A 27,440-nucleotide genomic window follows, 5' to 3' on the forward strand; every position below is an offset into this window, starting at 1 on the left:
TTTTTTCCATAGGTCTGAATGAGTGTACGGGCGATGGAGGGCATATGTAGCTAAGAACGCACACAAAGTGATATAAGCGCACACATACTGGGACACATATAGGGACGGTCGTCATTTGATTGCGCCCTCAGTGTACCATCTCCTCGTCCCGTGGCTCTCCTGTCCTTCCCTACCCTCGTCGAGCAACTGCGACCGTATCTTTCCCCACTACGTTGCCAACAGCCCAGCACGAGAGCACGTTAGGGAGTAGGGAGTAGGGATCGTCCTCATGCGCAGGCCGCCGACAATCCAGCCGGTACCTTTAGTTCAAATCTAAACGGTGACAGGTCGAGACGCCCGCGTGACTGTGCTCGATTTTGGGCGCGCGTCGCGACAAGACAAAAACCCGTAACGAATCTCGCTAAGTTTTGCATAATGGATAACCAGGCTGAAGGAAACTCGAGAATCGACCGATGAGAAAGAAACGCGTGTTCGATCGACAAGGACCGTATGTGCAAGGCTTCTGGAATCGTTTTTGTTTTTCGGCTCCAACGATCGTTTCCGTTCTCTCCGTGTCGTGCTTTTTTCCTCTCCTGGACCTAGCTGCCTTGGCGACAACGCTTTTTTCCCCTCGCTGCATTCGAGTAAACGCTCATTGCATTGTCGCGACGCGTGCGCCCAAACATTCTCTTCTCTATTTAACTAAAGACTCTGTGAGGAATTACGTTCTTTTTCACCGTCGTTCGTCGATAGTTCTCACGTGTCGATAAATCTGGTTTAACAAGATATCCATTATACAATAAGTACGTCACATCGCTGGTGAATAAATACGGAACTAAAAGAAAGAAGTGTATTGTTACTTTATGAAAATTAGACAAAAGGAAAGAGAGAAAGATAGTGCGTGTAATCAAGACGAAGCGAGATAGAGAGGCATACGAAGTTCTTATGTTTTCGCAGGTCTCGTGGGAATTGCGTGCTGATCTTTATGTATTGTAAATAGCAACGAGTCGTGAACGACTGGTAGACAAAGTTCTATCAGATATTGAAAAAGCGATCGAACATGCCTTTCGCGTTAAAAATCGAACTGATTTAGTGGGGGGCCAGGGGTTCAATATTTATCAGAGGTACACAAAATATTAACGATTTATTAACGGAGAGTTTTGACGATGGTTTGTGTTGTCGGTACTGTGGGTAGTACGTAAAGTACTGAAGGAAAGATAGAAAGGGAGATAGTATTGTCGAGAGGCTGTGGAGTTCGAGTTTTCGGGACTGAGTCCGTCGAAAACCATTCAGAACCCTCTGACCGCGAGTTTTCTTGGAAGACTATCCGTGAGAATGGATGTAGTGTCGAGTAGACTGCTATTGCCAGCGAAGGCCGTGGATATTGCTACCTACCACTCATCTTTTTACTCTCCGCCACCCACCGAAGCGTAAGTAACATATCATGTGCACATCAGTCTTTCTTCAATGATTTACACGAACACATCATCCATCTTGATCGCATGGTTGATTATCGTTATACTTTAATATAACATTTCCTGGGATAATTCTGTAATTTTTAGTTGGACATTGTATTCAATTTCTTTAGCGATTATCTTTGATGATTATCATCCCTCCCGAATAAATTAATGAAAACGTAAGGCGTTTTGACATACAAACTATATACTTTTTTGATATATTACAAAAAGCCTTTGATCAAATACAATTAATATTAGATTAATTAAGAATGAATACTTTATAATGCTCAAATATTCCAAAATGACATTATATTATTTGACAAATTTTAGTATTTTTGTTAATTTGGTATTATTACGCGTGGCTGGACACTTTTTACTAAGAGTTGAGGTAGGTAATCAGAAAATGTGATTCTTCGATAACGTGCTGTCTTGAGTTTAATAGCTATCCAGATTTTACTGCAATGTTATCTGCTTATTTAAATTCTCACCGGTCCTCGACTTTATCTCGTGCAAACTGTCAGCGCAACTAGACTCGATATTCAGGCGTTTTATCAAAACAAACGCATACAGCCAGTCTCTGGCTGGAAACGTGGAACATGTAATAAACATTCGAAAAATCTCGTTGCGGAACAACGGAAGTCTCCATGTTAGCGTCGGTATCAAAGGATGCGGCCTTATCTCAGGATAGATTACAATGTCACTGTACATGTGTGTTCACTCCCTCGACTGTGCTTCAAATAATGTTTATATTTACGTTTATAAAAACTACTATAAGATCAATAATCAAAGAAAAATTACTAGATTTAGTACAATTACAATTTTAGTACAATTATTTTAGTACAATTATTTAGTAAAATTACAAAATTAATAATTGAAAACAAAATAAGTGAATAATTCTGGAAATAATAAATTAAGGTTAGAACATAATGATTAAATCGAGAATGTTTATGTATTTATGAGAAATAAAAGACAAAATGTATGCAAAAATGTATAAGATATTCAGAGTAATATTTTTGTTATAATATTTAGGTTATAAATACAAGCCACTACTTAGGGTCCATTTTTAAATTTATTTTTATAAAAATATGTATCTGCATAAACATTCACACTCTAATTCTCTCACAGTCTGAGATATTCGTTATTTCTCTTTACTGAAAAAGTGAAACTTTGTACAGTTTAAACTTTGGCACGAATCTACCTAACCTTCTAACTATTTTCGAAATTAAAAAGTCAAATCTATTACCTTGAATATGACAAAGAATAAAAATCGTTTAAAATGAAGTTTTTGGGAAATCTTTTTGAAGAATAATAGAGCGTCTTTAAAAAATTTTTTCGTGGATTCACATCAACAGTTGTTCCATCCATGATTACGAATGCGTTAGAGAAGACAGACGGACGGCATTTTCGAAAAGTCACCCAGTAGGTTGAGAATGCCGAATAGCTAGGACGGGGGAGAAGGGGGGAAGAGACAAACAGAGAGAGGCAGGCCGAAAGGAAAAGCATCAGGCATGCTGGAAGGAACCTCCGGCTATCCCTCGTGTTGTTACCTAGCAGATATCCCACTTTAGGCTGGTTTATCGCTCGAAGCCAGAGGGAAAAAGACCAGGGTTCTGTATTGGGGCCCAGGGTCTGCTTTCGTGAAAACGCGCGAGCGCGCATACAGGTCTACAGCCGGAGCGACTTGTTCTCGGCTAAAGGAGATTTAAACCCGGTTTCAGATCGAACCCGTTGAGAATTCTCCAGTCGTTTATTTCGTTTGTTGACGGACGGGTTTGAGCCTTCGTCCTTTAACCGATGGTCCAGCGTATTATCCATTTTCTGAACTGGCATAATAGCCAACCCTGACCGCCTTTCGATACGTGTTCCTCATTGTTCCCATGTTAAATAAGCTGATGATTTGCTAATTTTTCCACTAAATACTTTTTTTAACTAAAAATCTTCTAACAATAACATTTTGGCACTAAGATTACACTTCATGCCATAATAAAATGGTAAAGAAAAAAGAAGAAAGAACAGTTTGCTTGATGCAAAGAATTTAATATCTGGGCTCCGATGCACGGCACGAAATGTGGGCTGAAAAAAGAAAAGTAAAAAAGCCACGAAATTGAAGAAGTATATCTGGTAAATCAAGATTCCAAACCCGTTGAAAACGCGAAATCACGTTTGGCAAAAGGAAGAAGGAAAGAATAGAAAGAAAGAGCCGAGGTGATCGAAGGATGAGAGACAAGGCACAAAGGTTCGTTGAATTTTGAAAAGTTCGCACTTGGGCACCATCCTAGGAAGGGAAGGATCACGTCAAAAACGTGAAACGCGGAAATTATGAGTTACAACGAGGAGAACATCATACTAGACCCAAGACACACGTGATTACTTCGTGAATGATCCGCTGTGCGCGCTGCTTAGTGATGGAGTGGGGACGAAACAGAGAGATAGGTACACAGATATATCTGTTCAGAGAGAAGGACATGCGGTTTGGGTCAACGGGAGATTGCCAAAGTTGAGACGAATCCACGTGTAGGTTGTACGAGATAAACGGAACGTGTTTTAGCTGTAACTTTTGTCCGGAAACCGACTCAAGGCGTTTCATGGAAATCCGTCGTCTGATCTTAGACACTGTTTTATTCTCTTTCTGGAGGCAGCAGGATGCTACTTGCACAGGCAGAATAGGACAGGAAACGCGTGATTGGGTTTCTTAGCAATGTCTTGAATTTATGGATTGCTAAGAAACTACAATGCTAGAGGAAAGCTTGCGAAAGCGTTTAAATTAGGAAAAGATACCATGTTTCATGATTTATATTGATTGATAAGCAATATAGCCATAATAGTACAACAAACTAATGGTATGTAATTGTATTAATGATATAGATCGAATATTGTTATCGAGAATTATAACGAATTTGAACAGATAAAGATAGATTTGTTTTTATCGCGCCGCTTTCATCGCGTGTGGTACTTCCTAAAAAAACGAATCTACCGACGCGTGAGGTTACCTCGGTGCAACCAGGGTGCATAGTAAACTTAGAATACGATCCTCGCAGATCGATCTAATTTTAGATGAGATTCAAGCGGGTTTTACGACAACGAATTCCTAGAATTCGTGACAGCGTCTCGGGTACCTCGTATCTGTGCATAAAATCTCCGCTAGATCGCGCCGGTGGTCATTTAAATTCGTAACGGAGGAGTGTTCTTTTAGATGACAATTAAATAACCGTTTAAGCAGCTGTGCTTCTTTTTAAAGCTTCTGGCGGACAATATTGTAAGGCAACGACATAAGAAATATGTATAACAAGAAAAAGATAGAGGAAGACAATGAAAAAAAGGAAAGAGGGAGATGGAAAGAGATCTGAAAAGATGTCAAGTAACAAATTTCTCGAAGGGATTCCAGTTCTGCTGACGAGATTCGCGACTGGGCCTCTTGAGGAAGTCCCCCCAGAAGAAAGAACAATTTTTTCTCCGTCTCTCTCTCTCTCTCTCTCTCTCTCTCTCTCTCTCTCTCTTTCTTTCTCTCTCTCTCTCTCTCTCTCTCTCTCTCTCTCTCTCTCTCTCTCTCTCTCTCTCTCTCTCTCTCTCTCTCTCTCTCTCTCTCTCTCTCTCTCTCTCTCTCTCTCTCTCTCTCTCTCTCTCTCTCTCTCTCTCTCTCTCTCTCTCTCTCTCTCTCTCTCTCTCTCTCTCTCTCTCTCTCTCTCTCTCTCTCTCTCTCTCTCTCTCTCTCTCTCTCTCTCTCTCTCTCTCTCTCTCTCTCTCTCTCTCTCTCTCTCTCTCTCTCTCTCTCTCTCTCTCTCTCTCTCTCTCTCTCTCTCTCTCTCTCTCTCTCTCTCTCTCTCTCTCTCTCTCTCTCTCTCTCTCTCTCTCTCTCTCTCTCTCTCTCTCTCTCTCTCTCTCTCTCTCTCTCTCTTTTCTGCCTACAGCCCGTTCTCTTCTCCTCATTCGTATCATTATTTTCGATGTTGGGTTTGGTACACTCGTTCAAGGGTCGACGTCGTCGTCGATCGTCAGGAGGGCATACACACAAGAGCGAGCCTGATTTCCAGCATCTGCTCCAGTCAAGAAAGACCGCAGTCTGGAACGACTTTGGCCTAGCAAAGGCTTTTGCATGCGCGCCTTCTCGTCTGTGACGCGACGCCTTCTTATATTCTATTGAGTCTTCCAAAAGCACCGGAGCATATGTTTTCGAATTGTTCTCAACCGAGGGACGGCCAAATGATAGACTGACGCCGCTTTCGTTCACCCGGTGACATGATGAATTCTAATGATCTCCTCTTGCCCTCGAATATTCCCTTCAATCATTGTGCCGCCGTTTTATTTTAATTTTTCCTTTATTAATGCCTGTCCATCTATATTACATCATATGCATTTCTCATTCGATTCGATGATCCACTCGACTACGCGTTAGGTTATGCGTTTAGGCTTTTGATTGAATTGGAATCGTGACTCGGTTGGTTAGATTAGTTTATACAGATATAAAAGCGTAGGAATCATTTCTTAAAATATTACTTTAAAATCATATAACAGATTTGATATTTAAATAAATGTAAAAATCTATAATTTTGAGTTATGTTTGTATTATGTCACAAACTTCCTACGTCATAAAGGGAAAGAATTTCACTCAAATATTAATAAATCATAAATTACTCGATGTTCATTCCGAGCTAGCACTATCGGTCGATAATCAAGTCTAGACTCGAAAGTTTACCGCGTACCGCGTGGTCAGTTCCACGCGCGTCAGGGTCGATCTTTCGACTCGATACAGTGGCGTAGAGTTAGCTCGGGGTAGATAAAATCGAGATTCGTGCTCCGGCTCTCTAATACTCTAATCAGTCGGCATTAGCAAGGTGCGCATGGATCAACCATGAGGTTGATTCTTCGCGATGTGCAGCCTCGATTCCCACGGTAGAATTAAAGATTCACGAGGAGAAAATACCCATCGCACTTGTCATGGGAACGAGCACCGGGTGGCTCGTTGCTCGATTTACAATTGGTTGTTGTATACGGGGTAAGGCGTGTGGTGGTGCACGACGCGCACCTCCCGAGCCGAGGGGGATGAAGCTCGCTACTGAGGGGATTTCCCCCTTTTTTCTTTTCTCTCTCTTTCATTTTTTCTTCTTTTTTTCCTCCTTTTTTTTAATACCAATATACCCCTAGGGGCACGAGAATTTCTCTCGCCTATCTTGCTATAGCGTATGCTTTTGAACTAAAAGTGACATATGCGCGTTTCGGGGTTAGCTTAGTCGGTCATATCCCGAGAAGGATGTTAATGAAATGATATATTGTTAATTATGGGTGCATTTGTGTCATTGAATTACTATTTTGTATTATGCATCTTCACAATTTTTAAACCAAGAATTTTGTAAATTGAGAATGTAAATTTTGAATACTGAACATTTTTAATTCTAGAAACTGAAAATTTTTTAATTTTTGGAACTGAAAATTTAATTTAGAATGTAATCAATCAACGTGGAATCTCTCATCCGCAATGGATCGAAATTTTCTAGTTTAATTGTAGAATCTTCAGCTACTAACCTAACCTGGATACATCGGCCTCAAATGCAAAAAAGCATCGACATTATTCGAGGAATAAGACAGGAAACAGAGGGAAGACTAAAAATCCGTGTGTTCGATTGACGATTTAGTTACAGTGAAGCTCTTTGACGCGTTCGAACACGTGCATCTTCATATACACGTGCGTTCACATGTATGCGTCATAGGAGCGGGTGCGCATGCTCGGGGAGAGTTCTATTGGGGGGAAGTTTGGCAATGCGAGGGCATCAAGGCAGGTGGTAGCCAGATGTCTCTCATAAGGACTTCTACCCTGATGTCGTTGCCTGCCTCGTTTGATCTTATATACATACGTACGTACATGTACACGAATATTTACGTGAATATGTGTTAGGTATATACCTATCCATGCACCCTATGCGCGGGGAACGTGTTCGAACCCGAACAAATTCGAATATACATACATATATCTGGCTCTCTTTCACGGAATGAATCGTACAAGTATGTATGTACTAGCTTTCTGACTTGTTTCGAGATTCATTTATATAAGAGCGTGTGTGGTCCGTCGGTAAAGTTCAAATACAAAGTTTAGGAGAAAATTTGACAATATTCTGCCGCGTCTAATTGGAACGGAAGTTTTATCTCTTTACGATGGAATTTTTATTATAAGCTTAGGAACCAAATACATAACAGGCTGTTTCGTTGAAACAGCTATCTTTGTTACTCCTTTTGGCGAACACAAGGTGGCGGGTCGAGCGCCGTGTACGGGTCGAGCTGTCATTAATCCATACTTTCAAAACGTGTTGCCAAGTAGTACAAGCTATCATTGGGCTCGCCATCAGTGGAACAATCGCAGGTGTATTCGTACGATTTCTCATTCGCTTTCTAATTCGTCAGCTATCACAAAATTTGATATTTCTAAATAGTCTAACCTGACATTAGGAATCAAGTTTCTCGATCGTCGTTTATATGGTTTATCTTGATAAAGGATTGGAACTTCGTTAGTTTCCTTTTTCTACCAATTATTCTGTTGGAATTTCTCCGACCGGTTCGCGAAGGAACGAAGATTCCGAAACGCGTTGACCTTGATCTTGACTCGTCTTCCTCATCCTCCTCGCTTATGGTCGTCCTCATTCAATCTTTTTTCGTCTTATCACCTTGTCGTGCTCGAGACAGATTCCCTTAATGCCATTCATGAATCAAGCAACCACAAGTCGTGCCTAGATGCCGATTGAAAGTGTACTGTACATGGTTCATTGAATAACTCGCCACAGCGCCGACGTAACAGCTTCGTGACATCGAATCCTTGATTATCCACGGATTACACAGTATTTTCTACCGTTTGAGAATTCTTCATGAATCATCGTAGTACTACGTTTTATAGATAGTTACTTAGCAACTAATATTTCTCATGACACATGGTATTAAATTCTTCGTCCTTTAATATCAAAATTGAATTAATTCGACCAAACAAACAAAATAAAGAACTCTGTAATACGGGGCAGGGATAGTCTCTATCAAAAAAATTATTATTAACAAAAATTATCTAATTTTTACTATACGTTCCGAAGCAAAAAATAAATATACTACCGCATAAAGTCACGCAAAACCAACGATGACCAATACTAGGATTAAAATAATATATTTCATAATATAAGTAATATAAGAATGTGTACAAGGAAGAGGAACAGTGAAAATCGTAAGATGGCGGTAAAAGTAGAGTACGGTCCCGACAGGCAATTTGTCATGATCACCTGTCCCGCTGATGATAGAACAGCGCGCTCATAGGATCCCGTAAGACGGCGCACCGGTCTACTTGGAAATTCCGCATATTTTACCAGGGCGTTCCCTTTCATCGGTGGCTCCGCGGCACGAGAGGCTTTTTAAACGCACAAATTGAGGAACGCGCGAGTACATCATGTGTTGGTCGGCCTGTGTGGCGAGGGGGTGGGTCGTGGGGGTAGCAGCTGACGGCCAGGGACCAATGGATCCCTTGCACCTGGTCTGTAACTTTGGAAAATCGACGACAGAATCAATTGTGCCGGCAACCGCGTCGCACGCGACCAAATGGGGCCCCGGATGATAACGGTTGCATTGACCCTTACTCTTGACCCGTTACCCACGGAGGAGCGGTGCGCTCTCCAGATAACACTTTTCGAATTTGTCCGCTTGAGGGATAGCATCCGGTGCGTCAATTTACTAAGGATCAAGCAGTTTAATAGATAATACATAAAAGTTTATATTAGCTGCAATTTATAATATAAACATTTTGATTGTAGATCACTTTATGCTATAAAGTCTATATATAATATTATTGAAATATGTAAGAAGGTATACATTACATACTGCTTTTAGCAAGGGATTTAAAGTTTGCATATTATAATGACAGGTACATTATGGAAATCTAAAATAATTTCCATAATTTAAAAGACAAGAGATTTGAGATACAGAAGAGATTTATATTATAATGCTATAAATATTTTAATTTCTTCAAATTTCATTGTAGAATGTATAGAGGTATAGTACCGAAACAGATATTCAATTTTTTAAGTTTCTTTCCATAATCAAATATTAAGAAGTAGAATCTAATAATATAAGATAAAGTGGCTGAACATTTTGAATGAAATGTTGCCTTAACACATAGTTGGCCCTTAATTGGTTAACGAGTCACGCAGCGTCTAAGTTGAGTTTATATAATGCCGTGCGGAGGGAAGAGATATGTAATCTTGCGTAAAAGAGAAAAATTATCTGAGATTAACCACTTTTACTACAGCACTGTGGGTGCTATATAATGTACTGCTGTCATAAAGAATATGTGAACTGCGTAAAATATTGTAAAGGAAACAATATGTTGAGTGGCTATAATTACCTTTAGTATTTATATAGTGAGCGCTTCTGATTGGTTACAGTCAATCACAATAATCACAATAATAGTTAAATATAGCCATCTGCATTATCAAAAAGGTTAAAAGGATTATTACGATAAAAAATTCTATTCGTAAATATCTCCTAGAATGTAAATGAGGTAGAATTGACTATTAGACTATTAAAAGAACTTTTTTCTAAAGAATTTCGAAATGAAACGTGTAGCTCTTTGGAAGAACAATAATCCGGACGTTGACCTCTCCAGTTTGGTACACAATCCTCCATTATCGCTGCAGTAGGTCCGCCATCTACAAACGTATATCTGTCATGATATTTTCAGAACGTTACATTATGCATACCTTTTTTTCATATCTCTCCAAGCTTTGATACGTTTCTCGACCAGGCGATATGATCTCGGAAGGATACGTACAAAACGAGGCAAAGAGGCGTTATAGGTCTGCTGTCTGGCTTTTTCCGACGAACCATGACCATGGGACACACAAATAGTGGACATTACTTGGGAAGGGACATCGGCTGGTTCGCGCAATAACCTTATTGTTGCGTGACGAGCAACAGGCGGACGGAAGGAAGGAAGGAAGGTGAAAGAAAGAAAAAGGAAGATTGCTAGCCTTAGGGCTGCTCGTTGCAAACGATGGGGTAAAAGAGGGGGAACGAGAATACGGCAGACAACTCGCAAGGAAGTGGTCAAAAAGAGGGGAAAGTTCGGAACTTCGGCAGATGTCCATAGTCGCGGTGTGCGTAGCCACGATGGGTTTCTTTTTTCTCTCGCTTTCTCACGAGACGCTCGATTTTCGTCGTGAAACTCGAAAATTCGAAGAGGGGGAAATGAACGTGTAATCGCGTATCCACGATGCAATATCGTTCAGTGAATAGCTTCGTTAACCCTCTTCTTACCGCGTTCTGTTGGGTCAATAGGTATTTATTATCTGAAATTCACCAAGATTTACCTCGTTGCCTTGGTAACACCTTGTTTCTTTGATGAACCGATCGATGTAATGAAAAATACACTAAGTTGGGACGATATTTACCGTTAGTCGGTATCTGTCACAAACATGATTTGTGGACAATAAAATATTGTTGGGTGTAAATGATTTAATATTTGTTAAATTCTTAAGTACTGAATAGTTTTTTTGCCCTCTATACCTAACAAGTAATTTCATAAATCTTATATGGTTAGAATAGTCTTAGAATAGTTTTCTGTAGTTGGAAGTAAATATTGAAATTAAAAGTATTCTCTATCTTAAGATTCAATATCCGCTAACAAAAACGATAATTTTCCATAATATTCTTGTTAGATATTATTGATGCTAATAATTAACCAAATGAGTAAAACTTTTAAATCTACATATCTTAAGATTAGGAAACAACACATGTGAAAGTATAAATCTTAATGAAGATTAATACCAGATAATAGTTATCGAATTTCATTGGAATAATTGTCATTGAGATCATACAGACCACTTTAGTCATATAGCGTCCGAAGTCCTAGACAAAGGGGACAGCTGTGGCACAGCACCTGCTTGTGTCGCCACCTTTCAAGTAAACGCTAAGTGTGAGAGCTTGTTCATTCATTTCGCCTCGCAACTACGGCACGGCGCTTTCTTGTCGCCGAGGTTAAACCAGCCGATTGGAAATTTTGACCGGACGTCCTCGACCTCCGACAGTAGTTTCGCATGCTGATTTGGGGAGAGAAGGGAGCTTAGCAACCGATACGTTCAATTCGCTTGACAGCTAAACTTGAAAGAAACGGGGGGAGGAGAGGTGGGTTTGACTCTTGTATTCTCAATTCGTGCGAATTTCTAAAACAAAACATTTCTACATAAAAATGTATCATTACAAATGTATTGAGGTAGAATTATTCATTAGAGTTTACCGAAGTTAAAATATTGCCAGTCTTCTATTTAATTTGTTTCATCAAAATAATCTGAGGTTTCTTGAAGAATTGAACTAATATTATTAGTAAAATCTTACAAATTACAAGTCATAAATTACGAGTGCTAATATTATTGTGCATACCAGTAACAAATTTGACAATAAAACAAGTGTTGTTTTACACAGATCAATTCTACAAATTATAAGACAGTTGATAGTACTACTCAATGTGAAATTTTGACGCTATATAGTAGATGTCCATAACCTACAATTTGGCACTTGCTAATATTACTAATGATATTATTAGTTGGTAAATTATCATACAATGAAACCCACTTAATTTTCCTTCTTTGTTTTTTAATTTTTCTTTGCATCATAATTTGAATGTCCTGTAGAAGTTTTAGCGGTTAGGTCAGGAAATTACAATTACCCTTTTGACCAAACAGGAAGTGAGAAGCACCGAGGTAAGAGGATAGGAAGATATAAAATCCGACGTGATCCGCTAGCGTATTACCCTTCTCTTTCCTGTGTCACCACTACTTATTCCTATCTTCCTTTTGCGTTCTCATTCGCACCCTGTCCTCTCGCGTGTTCCCTTCGAATTTTACTCTCTCTTTCTCTCTCTTCCCTCTCTATCACCCCATTTACTCCACGTATGGAGTTAGTGTCCTAAATTGATTAATGAGTGTCTCGGTTGAGTCGTTTCGCTTGTCCCTTGTTTCCACCGCGAGTGTCACGTGTTAGGTAAAATCGTGATGATTTTATCAGTTATTCTTCGCCTGTCCACGTGCCCTTTCTTCGACTTATCGCTCCCGCATCTTTTTTCAGCATTCCGTCTGCTTCCGTTTCCTTTTTTTTAAACTATTTTTGACCATTTTATCTACCAATCTTTTTACCAAAATTCCACATTTGGATTACATAAATAAAATAAAGATAGAAATGGAAAGAAACAGATTCTACAATTAATTAGGATCGACTACAAAAATTAAAATAGTATAGTTATCAGTGCCATCAAATTTTAAGTACTCAGTTTCGTCACTATATTACATATGCTTCGTGCTTGATTGCTTTACAAGTTAAATCAATTTGATGGTATCTCGAACGATGACCGATCTCATCCTACATCGTTTTTCGCAATCGTCATCAATAAAAAAACGTTAGATGTCTGTTCCGTATAAATATTCATGACAGCGGTCATTTTTGTAATTTATTCGCGATACTTTCGACGTGGTGAGGCGTGAAGGGAATCACACCACCACCATTCAGGGTTAACAAACATCGTACGTTCGCACAGTGCTGATTCTTTCTATCTATATAACCTCTCTCGGCTATCGCACCGTGGTGTACATATACATACATATGTATATACGATGTGCGCACATATTTTCGCGGATCGTGAGAATGCCGGAGGAAGTCCTGCGTCTAGCCACGTGTCTCGGGATTTAAACTCAAGGATATCCGCGACCGTTAGAACTTCCACGAAGGCGAAAGCCTTTACATAACGCGAGTGAAAAAAAAGGAGGAGGAACGGATACCGATCGTCTCCGACTGTGTATTTGCGATTCCCAGCGATATTTCTGTCCTTTTTTTTCGCGCGTCACGACTAAGTAGGTAGTAAAGAGTTGGTCGCGAAAGCTGGACCAAGAGACATCGGAACGTGGCAAAATATAGTGTGTTCTCTTTTTTAGCAGTCTTCTTGTCTCCTTCTTCTGTTTATTCTATCTCATTCGCTAATTTATTCTTTCTTCCCCATTCTGAACATTTTTTCACTGATGGTATGAATTTTTTGATAAATTGAATAATGATAGTTATTCACATTTTTGTTCTTTTGGCATATTTTGTTTATTAAAGTATTTTAATAATCGTGTGTTGTGGAAAAATAATTCATGTGTTTCGTACATTTATGACGTGTTGGTTCACACGTGACGAGGTGTATCAAGTGCACGTGGTTCGCACCGTCTCCTCCATTCTTACTTTCAAATTTGAATGAAGCCCAGTCGAATACCGGACAGACGTTCCACCATTCTGCGCACGTTCTGCCTCCGCTCCAGACTCTCGTTTAGTCATACAAAGTAGAAAGTGAAAAGGAGGATGCACAAAAATGCGATTTGTGCATTCCATTCTTGTATTCCGAGGATTTGTTTTCATGGAAATTCTACTGCACCCGAAAAAAGGGTTGTTCAATTGTTCTATGTGATTGTTATTGTAACTGCGCATGCGTACAAGGAATATTATTCTATTATAATATATAACATTTTACCCATGTATACATTTAAATATATTTTATGTCTAATATTAGTTGTGTTTTTTAACATTGTTAATAGCTATTTTTCGTAGAAATGACATTTAAGAATCTGTCAACTTACGAATTCAAATATGGCTGGTATCAGCTTGACTGTGTATCTAGCAAATTCTCATGGAAGACACGTTGTGAAGAGATATACCGCGATTAGACACCTCGACATGTCATGGAAGTCTATGACATTCTAGACATTGAAATTCATCGCCTGTAAGTCGGTTCTTTTCTATAACAAATATTATTATCTATAGTCCATTTATTACTATGACAATATTATTCAAATTTTGGAAAACCATTTTTGTGTGTGCAATTATATATAAATATTACTAATCTTACACAAATCACAATTATGAACAGATATATTCTTTTACAATTTACAATACTATAATCTTGACAGAAATGGCGTCTAACCTCCAAAATCCTGTCTATAAATTTGAATGACGAGGCTTTAAATTTTAAAAGCTCTGTTAAAAGAAGGTATATAAAAGTCAATATGGTTGCTCAATCAACCCTGTCACGTGCAAGTCGAGCGACAAATCACCGGCAAGTATTTGTTTGCATAGTTTCACGAATTTTGCAGTGTTCACTTTTTTTAAGCGACACGTCCTGTATGCAGAAGACATTCCACCTGAACGGCGGCACTCCCCTTTCAGTTCCTAGCATTCCCTCGTGAGTGAACGCTTCATAACGTATTCCCGACTTGTCTACAGCCGGGAACGTAAACATATGTGCACCTGCAGAAAGTCATCGTATTCGGGCAGCGAAGATTGCATTGCTAGCCTCCGCCAATTAAAAGCTCAATTACAGAGTGCATCGATTGCGTTTTATACGAATTTCTCTCACCGACGTGAAAACAGCTGCGAAGATGAAAACGCGCGTTTCCTGTAGTAGCACGGTTGCCACGTGCTTGCCTGAGTAAATATGCGCATGCGTGTTCTATGGTATCGGTCTTTTAAGGCCAGGAAACAACTGGAAGGGATAAAAAGAGGAATTTCTATTGGTTATATTCAAGATTTTATTGGTTGTTAAATAGACGCTTAATCGAGACGAGAAGGAATTGTGAGATTTTTTGTCTCAATAAGGATTAATATTGCGCTAAGGTAACATTTTATTTTCAGATTTTCAAATTTTCAAGCTTTCGAACTTTTAAATTTTGAGATCTTCAGATTTTCGGATTTTCAGATCTTCAAATTCGGTGCGTATTGTGAGTTTACGTGGAATAATTTTTCGTTTACATATTTTGTACGCATTATTTCACTGCCCTTAATGGCTTAATCAAATGTAAACTAGTGACGCCTGATTTGCCGCTGACTTTCATGGGACTTATATACATAAGTACTTTCGTTTTCTTATCTCGATACCTACTTCGGTGATGGATGAAGGATTCCAAGAAGTTTCACTGGGATAGTGATCGTTGCTTTCGTTGTTGGACATCGATACGACACGAAAAGAAAACATGGTTTAATAACAAAATGATCGCTTTCAAAACACACTTGTGTACACATACTAGTACAAATAACAAATGTAAAGATAAAAGAGGCATATCGTAAACCTTCTATTGGCGAAACATTTTTGAATTCATGATAGGTGAAGCCTAATAGAGTATAAGCAAATTTAGTGATTCTCTTTTCATGCTCTTCGGTACTTTTTCACCCTAGTGCACTCGCCCCTTTCTTTCTGTCTCACCAACAAGCAGCTGCGCGTACCGAGAGAAGAAGGTGGCTATGTGATGTGTGTATGCATGTATGTATGTATCTGGCAATGAAGTACTTACAATGGAAGGTTATGGAACGATAGCGCTTGTAGGATGCCACAAGTATACGCGTCATATAAACATATGCGAAACGCAGATGGTTGGTGAACCTTATCGTTGTCATTATTTTCCGCCCTGAGCCTACAGAGATACCCCTCGGCTCTATATTGCTTCTTAGTTGATCGAAATAAAGATTACCAAATAATAGTAAAATATATATCAATTATTAAATAGTAATAAATAATAATAAAAAAATGGTTGCATCCATTATTAGTAAAGATTATAATCAATCACGATGAGTCCATCAAAATTTGTTAATTAAGGATTCAAGGGTAACTGGTAATTTCCGGCGCTGGAATCCTACTTTTACCATATCGCAGTAATAGGCAGCAATTATTTCTTGCCGTTGCGCTTCCATCAATTAGTGAGTTTGTTATATTATAATTAAATTTCGAAAGACGGGTCTAATTTGCAAATTTAACGCTAGGATTATAAAAAAAAAAACTTCAGCTGTCAGCTTATCGGTTGGATTAATGGCTTTTTGATTTGTTTCGGTAGTATAAAGGTTATGATATTTTAGTACTAATAAGGATGATGGCACATCTTTTGATACATGGGAACGCAGTATGAATTCGTCACGTATAATTGACGTGAAAATGAAAATTAGGAATAGTTATAGTTATTAATATTTATTATATTTATCATTATATAACTTTAGTTACACTTTCTTTATTTTAATAAATCTTTGATAAAGATATCTTCTAAACTAATAGAATTCCAATTAAAACTTGTTTTAAATTCTTGATTCCCATAAGATATATAACGATTCCAAATTTTGTATTATTATGTATCCAGCAATGTCAAGTGTAATAGGTCTGTTTAAAATATTGGAGATCATATTACATCATTTTCTGCACGTTGATTCGAAATAATTGTGTCAGAACAATGACGAACGGTTCGGTATAGTGAACTTTTGTGCTCGGTTTCGCTCGGGCGCCGCTGCGGTGTCTTTGCAGCGTACTCTGACGGAACAAAGGGGTTAAACGAGCGCCGTTTGGTGAAGGCTCGCACGATATAGCTGCGTGCAGCGGAAATGCCGGTCGTGGCCTGCCTGAAACAGTAAACATAACAAGCATTCGGACCGTTGCGTTTGATTTCTCTATGTGGAGGAGTACATAACGTTATATACATACGTGTGTGTTTCATCTCGAGCTGACCAGTTATCGTCGTCAAATTACGTCATCCGGCAAACATAGACTCCACAGTGGCTGGAATGTAAATACGTTGGTATAACGTGCAGCCAACTGTTGGCTAATTGCACTTGACGATGGATTATTGTGTAATATCAGCTCTGTTGCCTTTCCACGAATGTGAAACTTTCTACACATTAGTCAAAGAGGCTCCTTTTGAAGTCATTTTACTACACTTATATGGCACTATTATTTTCTTAGAAAAATGAGCAAGGAATTAAACAAATACAACAGAGATTCTTAGATGAGTAATTACATATTAGACAAAATCTTTGAGATAGAATCTTTCTCTCAGTAATCGTTTTTTAAGAGTTTCAAGTAATAAAAATTAATAATCAAAAGTGTTTTCTTAAAGTACTTCTGATTGGCTGGAACGAATACCATTAAATTCAAAATAAGGAACATCCTGTAAAAAATTGAGGTTAACAGAGTTTTGATTGATGAAATTATAGCAGATGACCTTGACAGATACAGTGAACTCTTTCATCTGTAATGAGGTTATATATATCTACTGTATGTGTAAGTTACTTCCGGGTAGAGTGGGACGCTCTTTTAGCTTCCTATCATGAAAAATATATAAAAGAGAAACATTTATGTAAATAATAAATACAAACTGAATAAGAAGAAATGAATAAGAAGAACGACAAATTGAGCAAAAAAGTGGGTGATTCTATCTTTCTTTTTAAATTTTACCAAGAGCCTTTCGTAAAGAGAAAAAATTAAGGAATAGTGTGAGAGGGGGGGCGGGAATGAATAACGATCATTTGCGGAAGAAGTAGACAGGAAATCCTTGAAGATGATGAAGGAACAAACCATTTGTAACCGCAAAAACTGACACTGGCCAGACTGTGGTCAAGATTGCCTCTTGGTTGGCGGTTTTAGGAAAGGGTGAAGAACAAAGGGGTGGTGAGTGCGCGATAGTTCCTTCGACAAAGAAGAGGAAGAAGCGCGCGCAGGATGGATGGTCAGCCATCCATGATTTCCCGTCTTCGCCTTTGTACGGACAAAAAAAAAATAGCTATATCCGTTACACGTTCGCACGTTCGATTTTTTCGCGAATTTCTACATCCCTCTTGAACCACACTCATCTTCAAATTGGATTGTATTGTAAAAAAAAAAAGATTTCGTAACGTCAGTGTGAGAATTTTTGTCGAAGAAAGATTTCTTATGTATCACTTTCTAGTTTCAATATTGTTATAAAATATTAATCAAAAATAGATTTTGGCTTTAACATACTGTTACACTTTCTTCACTTTTATTTCTCTAAGAAATGAAATAAATGAAATGACAATTATTAGGAAGGCATTTGTGGCCATTTCAGATTAAAATCAATACATTTGTAAATTTTAATTTTAAGTTTAATAAATACATATTTGGAGAAATATTTTTCTTGAGGTGTAAACGTTATTGTAAATCAAACTTCAATTGTGATATACCTTTAATCACGAATTTCACGTTTATGATTTTCAAGTTACTGAAAAACAATGTTCTTTCTGTTTCTCTAGATCGCGCTCTGGTTACGATTCTAGTAGCGGGGGAGAGTCTGACAACGAGTACAATATCATTGCTTGTCGTGGAGCCAGCAATCAGTCGCAGAACCCAAACACAACAAATGCGAGCAGTAATGGTCAAGGAAAACACATAAACAAAGGAAGATGGACCAAAGAGGAGGTAATCGGAAATTCCATGTTACATATTCTGAAACATTTAAATTTGAATTTTTTATTTACTTTTATAATTATGTATACACAATACACGCATCTCTAACTCAAATGTTGCAAACTTTTTCATTGTTGTAAACACTGTCAAAAAAAAAAAAAAAAAAAAAATAGAAAGAATTAGTGATTTTGTTTACTTCTAAAATTATAAATATGACTGCTAATTTAAACGTTGCGAATTTGTTCAGTCCAGAGAAGATTAAAAAATAATAAAAATTTGTAATCTCTTTTGAAATGTGTTGCAAGATTCCCCCTAAAAGAATTTTCGTGAAACTATTTAGAGAAATTGAACTGGACCAAAGTTCATTGGTCACCGTGATAAGAAAAATGTTCCACGGTATTTTCCTTTCCCCTGTTTCTCTGTGACGCACCTTGATAGCTGAGAGAATGCACACGTGATCGCGTCATTATACCGTGACTTTGATCGGATGTAACGCGAAAGGGGAGGATACAATGAGCATAGGCTTCGAAAAAAGGTCCACCCTTCGTACCTTCTACAACGAGTTACGTTCGCGGGCAGATGCCCTCGACCACCCCATAGTCATATGCGCGGCTATAAAGAACGGGCAGCGCCGTATGGTTTCCCGTGGGAAACATCACATAGGCCTATCGATCCCATTTGTTACATGACTTTTTTCATTCTCTCTCTTCTTATTCTCTTCTTTAATCTGATGCAATTGCCAAGTGAAAATTCTCATACATCCATCTTAAAATTTGGAATATTTTATTCCCTATTTCTTCTTCCATTCTCTTCTTGAATCTACAGTATCTCTATGGTATCGTGTAATCCTCGGTATTTGAAATTTGAAATATCTGCATCATTTTATAATTTCGTACGATAGAGTTATTTCTACATTACTTTTTAATTACAACCACATCCATATAGTAAATGTTATAGTACTAAAGTATTAAGCTTCATCTCGATATGAGTTTCGTTCTTTTCCTCGTATTTCTAGTTTAATTTCATCCATAAAAACGTGCCAAACAAACCTGCAAAAAAGGCTGCAACTTTTATACTTCTCCATATTCGTTTCTAATTATAATTCCATCCATATCATAAAAGGTTAATGTTGCAATTAAGCTTCATCTTCATATGTACATCATTTTTTTTTACTTTTAGCATAATATTTTTCACAAGAATGTATCTGATTAATTTGCAAAAAAATTGGAACTTTCAATTAAAAAAAAATAAAATTATACTGCAGATATTAAATTAAAAGATATCCTGCAAAAATTAACATAACTAAAAATGATGCCTTTCTCGAATGTTTCAATCGGAAGTATACATTGCACGAGTAAAATTATTAACATGAATTTAGCACAGCAAGTCAATGGTCTTCTTCATACGCACCTGTTTTAAGACAGGGTAATGTTTATTAAAATATCTTGCATTGCATGTGAAGTTTTAAGTTACCACCTTACAGCGTTACATTGCTCCTACCTATGTGTAATATATGTTCCATTTAAATGGGTTTCAGGACGGTCTGTTGAAGCAGCTAGTAAGCAACGCTGAGCAACTTGGGACCGGACTTCGATGGGATGTCATAGCTGGCCACTTTCCAGACAGAAGTGACGTTCAGTGTCAGCAAAGATGGGCGAAGGTTGTGAATCCGGAATTGGTCAAGGGACCATGGACAAAAGAGGTAAATTAATGAAATTAAATTCTTATTTAGTATTTATAAGTAAAGACGAATTTACACATTTTTTATTTTGTATTCCTTTGTATAAAGTGAGAAATCTTTAATTCTTTTACTATTCTATATATGTAGATCCTAATTTAGAAGTTAAGATTACTCTAATTTAGGACTCTAGTTCAGTATTGCAAATTCTAAATAGAAATTAAGAAAATATTATGTTATCGTTAGTAACTAGTATTTGGGTTATGTATATGTATACCTTTGTTCGATATAGTCACATTGTAATAAAAGGTTAAGTTATATCAACCTGCTTTTCACCGGATGGCCAACCAGTCCAGATTTCGCGAAAGTTCGGGAAGATCCGTTACACCCCTTCACCCATCATGGGCAGGTCTGTCCACGTATTTGGCAGAGGAGACGTTTGAATTGACGATCGCGTAACGGTTCCTTGCAACTTTCCCTCTGGAACAAGGAAACTGTCTTAAGTTTTTCATATCTGCTTTAAGAAATGTATCTGTATCAGGTAGTCTATAAATACCGAGTAAATACACATCAAGCGTTTCCTCTATTGACCACCAGATGTCACCATGAGCCTGTGCTATGAGACCTATTGACCTATTATTGCCATCAATAATAACAATGTCCTAAACCTATGCAATTTAATTTTGTCCAACGAAAACCTAACCTAAATACCAATTTCGACTTAAAACGCTCCAAGGTCATCACTTCCGCACCAGTAACGATCAAGATGGTTCTTCTTGGGTGCATCTAAAGCTTGAAGGTTTGAATTCATAACGGCACGGCCCTGCACAACACGTACGCCTACACGTAGCGGAGGCAGCGCTCTCTTTCTCTCCCTCTGTCCGCCGACGGTCGCCACGGTGGGGTATGCAACAAGAAAAAGAGCCACGAGAGGTCCGCGGAGATGCTGCGTCGTCGTCGTGCCAATGCACTTGGCAACAGCCAAGGGCAAGTAAAGCCTCTGAAAGTCGCGTACACTCCGTCATGAAGAGGCCCTATATTGGTGTGCACCTGATTCTTCATGGTGTAGGAGCGTCCTCGTTGCATCCTCTTTCCCCTCTGTCCTTTCTTCACTGTTTTCGTTGCTTCTTTCCCTCGGTGCACTCGAGGATCATCTCCGCGTGTGTCCTCTTCTCCTTTCCTTTCCGCCGCCTTCTCTCGACCTACCGCCTTGTTCTCTTACCTTCCTTCGACTCTTCTCCTCGCCTTCGAGAAATTACTCGCGTGTTGGACCTGCCTTCCGGTGAGAACTCGTCCGATCAGAACTTTCACGGCGCTTTGGTTGCTTTTCAGGGAGCAGGATGTCGCATCTGGTGAAAAGTCGACATTCTTTAATCGAGATTTTTCAGTCGACAAGTAAAGTTCTGGTTTAATACTAAAATGTTTGCACTCTGGTTTTTAACTAATTTCTCCCAAAAATTCTCTCCTAATTTATCTTTGTACTAAAAATGATTATTGTCAGTTTACATCAAAACTTCGCCAAGCTTACAATCAAGATTCTGAATCCTATATCAGTCGCGACATCTAGTTTTCAAACGGCAATACCAATTATAAAAACAAATATTAAAGTAGTCATATATTGAAAATGGAAAAGTCAGTATATAAAATACATGAGAATCAATTTTAATGTCCTATCAGTAGTTTCATCCATCAACCATAAGTACCCGAATCATTCCGTGTACTGATGATCGGTGACATTCGCAGGAGGACGAAAAAGTAGTAGAATTAGTGGAACGATACGGACCGAAGAAGTGGACATTAATTGCCCGACATCTAAAGGGCCGTATCGGTAAGCAGTGTCGGGAAAGATGGCACAACCATTTGAATCCGGGCATCAAGAAAACTGCGTGGACAGAGGCGGAGGACAGGATTATTGTGGAAGCTCACCGCAGGGTGGGAAACCAATGGGCGAAAATAGCAAAACTACTGCCGGGCAGGACGGATAATGCTATAAAAAATCATTGGAATAGCACTATGAGGAGAAAATATGAAACTGAAGATGGTGGTAGAGCCACCAGCACAAGAGGTTCTTATCAATCCATTGATTATGTTATTATTAGAATGCCAATATTTATGCAAATTTATAGTTTTATGAAACTTTTATTTTATTTTCATATTTTATAACTAAAATAGGGCTATATTTTGGATATTTGAATAATTCATGTGATTTTACATATTATGTGCATTATATGCATTTTTGCATCTTTACATTTTCTACGAATGTAATAAATAAAATCCACGTGAATATAATTTGAAAAATAATCTGTATTAATTCCTATTTTCAATCTTTATCTTCAATTTTTAAATTTTAATTGAAATATAAACTAATAGTGATAAAGAAGAATATTAATTTAGCTAACTGAAATTGATATATTTTTGTAAAAAGTTAGATCATCAAAAAATGGAACATTTGATAAAAGTGAATTCCTCTTACAGGAAGAGGTAGAAGAAAAGCTACAGAATCGTCGGTACTCTCTAAAGAAGCAGAGGAGGACATCTCAGGTCGTCTGAAGGTAGATTCGGCGAACAACGAAAACTGCACAACTGTGTCCACTATGCAGCAGCATACTCTGGGTATCGACCAGCTGGACTGGAGTAGGGCTTGGGATAATCAACAAAATAACCAAACTTTCCAAGGTCTTCTGAATCTGAATGAACGGCCGCACAATAACGAAACTCGAGTAGATACTCCTTCAAAAAGAGGAAGTTCTTCTCGAGTCAAGACTGAACAAATTTCACCTTTTACAAAGTATGTTATTAAACAAGTTTAAAAAATAAGAATTTTCAAGTATTTAATGAAGTTACCCATTTACTAACACGTCTATTTATATAGGTATTTTGATATGCAAATACAAGGTGAAGCGACAAGTTCAAAGAATTCAGAAATTAGACTAATGCCCATGCCAGACCTGGAGGAAATGCCAGAAGCCATAGCGGAGAAAGAAAGGAGCAGTCCACCCCCTATTCTCCGTCGACGTAGAAATACTCAGGTCCTTCAGCAAAGGACAGAAATACCTGAGAATATGAATCAGTCTGATTACTTGTTAATAAACCAACAACAGCAACAATCTGGTGTTACCACTCCATCCACGCCCATCAAACAATTGCCATTCAGTCCGTCACAGTTCTTGAACAGCCTGAGTCCTGAAACCTCCCCCTGGCCACGGGCAAGTACTCCTAAAGGTAGCAGCCCTGGTCCACTCACCACACCACAACCCACTGGTCTGCGACGAAGTCAGAATGGTAAGGTTTTTGATAAAATCCTTCGTTCCTAGCTTTCTAATTTTATCTGGAACTTGATAGACTGTATATTGTTACTATTATTATATTTTTGTCATAGATGGGAACACACCGAGAACGCCAACACCGTTCAAAAACGCGTTAGCAGAATTAGAACGGCGCAGCGGCGCGACTACTCAGTTACCTGCCACCCCAAGTCGTCTGGATGCTCTAACGGAGATCATCAAACAAGAAACCGATCGTGAATGTCTAGCAGGGACTAGCACGATCCTTCAAGACTCTGGTTACAGCACGATTAGACGGCGGGGTAAAGAAAATAGCGCTCCTGGTGGAAAGAGAGCGCGTAAAGCACTCTGTCAAGCCTGGGCGAACGCTTCCCAGGATAATTCCGAAATAAGTTTCGTTGTAGAAACGCCGGTAAGTTGTATGTCGATATTTAGAGTGTAACATTAGCGAATATTTATGCAAAATTCATATTTTTATAAATATACTTTAAAAAACGGGATTTAAGTAAAGAATTGTTTTATCTGTCACATATTAAAACGAATATCCTATTTCGAATATTTTATGTACTTTTACAGATTATATACATCTTATGTATTTTTGCACTTTTAAATTTTCCATTAATGCATAAAAATCCGCAGTCTAAACATTAGTATATAAAATTGTTATTTAGTTCACTAATTTATTTTCTTTACATTACAGAGTAAAAGTTTGGACACATCGGTATTATTTTCACCAGCATCCATGGCATTGGAGGATAGTTTCTTAACAGCAGGAACTAGCCCCGTAAAGGTAGAGAACCATGTCCATACTCAATCACAGATGCAAACTCAACCCGCCCTATCCTGGTATTATTCCCGTACCAATCGCCTCTAGACACGCTAGCCGGCCTTTTCTTAACTCTCTTAGTTTAACACTGTCTTTCTCTCTCCTTTGTTCAGTATATTTTACTCAATCATGCCTGCCTGTCGATTAACGTTAAATATGTCTCGCCCCTTCTCTATCTTTCTCTTCGATTTTTCTTTCCTTTTAATTTATGACTAAATGTTATAAAACCAAGGCGCTCGAGGAATTAACCTTGTATTTGTCCTTCGTAATTGTAATGATTATTGATTCCCTTTTGTCGCCCTAGTATCGTCCAATCCAAAGATTATTAGCGATCTTTTTTTTCTTAAGTCGTAAGTATTATAATAATAAAGTAACACGACTAACAATTAATAACGACGTAAAATATCGGTTTGATTTATTTATATGATTAATTTATTTTTTTCTTTTTGACAACGCGTATGCTTACCTTGTTAAATTATTATTTATGCATATGAAACAATGTTATGTGCTTGAAGCGAAACTTATGATCATGAACTAAGGAAACAATGGGCTCAAAGGAGCCGTATTATGAAGTACTTAATTTATATTTTTGCGTGTATTACAATGTTTATTTTTTGGCCGATGTTTATCATATTATATTCTACATACATTGCAAATATCCAGACTCTTTGGTTTCGATGTACGTAGATATGTATGGTCGATCTTGTTTTGTTTTTGTTTGCTTCAGTTTTTTCCTTCTACGATTAATTTTACGAAGAATTAAATTATACCTTAGACTCGTGTCATTAATTTCTTTTTATTTCATTTTGTTGACGTTTATTCGTGTAAATTATTTGTGTATATTTAGTATTTTGGGAGCGAAGTAAACTGGAAACACTTAACCCAGTGAAACTTAATTTATTATTTATTGTTATATAAAAAGATAAGGAATAGTCAATTATATAAAAGCTTTTTTAAAATGCTATTAGTAAGTCCTAACTTCAGAAGTGGCTAAGTTACTATAAGAACAAATCCTGTGCACAACAGGTTAAACATGTGTGTATGTAAATTTATAATATAGTATTAGTATCTAAATACTACGATTATTTAATATTTAATTACAAGAGACTATCGATTATACCGAAGTGTTTCCAGTTTTAGTTTCGTCTCCCTAGTCATTAATAAACTTCAATATTAAACGGGAGGATGGATCACCGGTGATCCACGCGGCATGGAGCGCGTTAACCATTTTTGTACACACTCCAAATTGTATATCCTCGCGACTCCTTCGTCCTTCGATCGTTTCCCGGATCATGTCTTGTATAATTATATATAATATATATATATAGATACATATATATATATTAGAAATAAAAGATAACGTTTATTTATTATCATATTAATATATATACATATTATATATATATTTTTTTTTTATTCCTTTGGTAATAACGTTGAGTTGCCGCATGTTTATAACTAACTCAAACGTAAAAACGCCCTTGTACAGGCCTGGCCTAGCGTACCAAAGTATTTCTTCATCCTGCATCCCTCATCCTTTGTGTCCTGAAAGTCGACAAAGTCCAAAGAACAATTTTTTCAAGCGGTGACTCCGTCGGTCGCGAGATGCCGCTCTCTTCGATACCAATTCGCAACCGTGCGAAGAAAATGAGAAAAAAAAAGGGAAAGCAAAATACCTAAAAGGCCTAGTCATTCTACGATGAAACGTGGTAGAAATCTTAGCATGAGTGTGAAATATGCCCCAGTGAAAAAAACATGAACATATAAAATGATCGAACTGACATATAGTCCTCTAATTCTTCGAAAAAGCTCCCCATAACCTCTCTGTTTCTAAGTATGTCCTTTCTCCTTCTCTTTCTTTATATTTTTATTCCCTCCCCGTTTCTCTTTCTTCGTAAGACTTTTGACTGTCTTAAAGACTTTTGAAGTCTATGTTGACGTTGAAAATTTTTAGATCTTGTCAGTCGAATATTTTTTCTCAAAAAAGAAAAGAATAGGAATAATTTTCGAATAGTTAGACATTTTCTATAAATGCGTTCTTTTAATCGCCGGCTGTAGCTAGTGTGTCTATCCTTTCTAGACTTCCCACGACTTTGTGTCCATACAACGGAAGCCTAACGCCAAGAGAGCAATCACGTTCGACGCGTTCGACAGTCCCTGTTGTATTCTCAGCCCTCTACCGCTTAGGCCAGTCAAACGTGCCAAGGTGAGTGGTTTCTTTTTCTTTCTAAAATCTGTTCAACCCTCGATAGGGTTAATCGTGTTAGAGATTTGATATTTTCGTGTCAGATTTCTGCTCGCATCACTGTGGTATTTAATTTTTGGATACTGAAAGACATCTGTCGCGAGAGATCGGATTTCCTTACAGTCTAGACCCTTGTAGTATTACATAGCTTCTGTCAGTCGATATTAACTACCAAAATTGGTTGATTAATAGATAACCTTAAATATTTAAAAGTTAATAATGTTTATTCTGCAATTTTTTTAAATATAAGAAGCATATTTACGTATGTAGTAATTCCAGCATTAATTTAGGTATAAATATCTTAGATGTCGCTAATATATCTACTATCTCGTATATGAAGATCTCAAGAGAAATGTATGATGTGCATTTTTGTTGATTTTCTGATTTTAATAGTACTTTGTGTGTTGAGTATTGTAACTCGAACGTTAAAGGGTAATGTTAGGCCAAATTTATACCACGGTCAAGAACAATTGCTATTTTTAAAAAATAAAATTCATGCTTCGATTACCTGATAGCCAGTATGCAGGTAGTACGCAGGAGCAATTTAACATATATTTAATGGCATGTGCTTGTAGCTTCTTCACATTGTATTTTCCACAGCCCAATAGCAAAGATCCTATCATAAGTATCAGATGACGACCAATTTAACGTTTCGCTATCAGAGTACGTGTTTTGGAATATTTCACAAAGGTGTCCATAGCATTGCCTTGCTGTCCATCCCCATGCATACAGTACTGGGCCTTTATCCCCCCCCCCCCC

At 37.9% G+C, this 27,440-nt stretch overlaps 1 protein-coding gene and 1 long non-coding RNA gene across 11 annotated transcripts in view; one reads left to right on the forward strand and one right to left on the reverse strand.

Annotated features, from left to right (window-relative positions):
- LOC100744142 (transcriptional activator Myb) overlaps positions 1-27,440 on the forward strand; it is a 42,670-nt gene that overhangs the window by 13,267 nt on the left and 1,963 nt on the right. The window contains exons 1-10 of one of the 4 annotated variants that reach the window (XM_033322294.1): positions 300-487; positions 937-1,409; positions 18,498-18,663; positions 20,189-20,353; positions 22,073-22,394; positions 22,805-23,117; positions 23,202-23,611; positions 23,709-24,025; positions 24,314-24,403; positions 26,517-26,642. In XM_033322294.1, coding sequence (XP_033178185.1) covers positions 1,315-1,409; positions 18,498-18,663; positions 20,189-20,353; positions 22,073-22,394; positions 22,805-23,117; positions 23,202-23,611; positions 23,709-24,025; positions 24,314-24,403; positions 26,517-26,642 — 2,004 coding nt within the window. In that variant the 5' untranslated portion in view covers positions 300-487; positions 937-1,314. Of the gene's footprint in view, positions 1-298; positions 1,410-18,497; positions 18,664-20,188; positions 20,354-21,199; positions 21,317-22,072; positions 22,395-22,804; positions 23,118-23,201; positions 23,612-23,708; positions 24,026-24,313; positions 24,404-26,516; positions 26,643-27,440 lie in introns of those variants that run through there. The other 3 variants (XM_012388776.3, XM_012388777.3, XM_024369588.2) reach the window with 3 other exon arrangements.
- LOC117152009 lies at positions 19,357-21,168 on the reverse strand. Of its 7 annotated transcripts, none has more exons than XR_004462222.1 (5): positions 21,033-21,168; positions 20,886-20,962; positions 20,655-20,809; positions 20,062-20,258; positions 19,357-19,700 (listed from the first exon to the last, which is right to left on the reverse strand). It is a non-coding gene; the product is annotated as an uncharacterized LOC117152009 (long non-coding RNA). The 7 variants fall into 7 exon arrangements; XR_004462226.1 differs by having other exon boundaries at positions 20,062-20,265; XR_004462227.1 differs by having other exon boundaries at positions 20,607-20,809.

This window comes from Bombus impatiens, unplaced genomic scaffold (assembly GCF_000188095.3).
Source record: "Bombus impatiens unplaced genomic scaffold, BIMP_2.2 scf_0582, whole genome shotgun sequence".
NCBI lineage: Eukaryota > Metazoa > Arthropoda > Insecta > Hymenoptera > Apidae > Bombus > Bombus impatiens.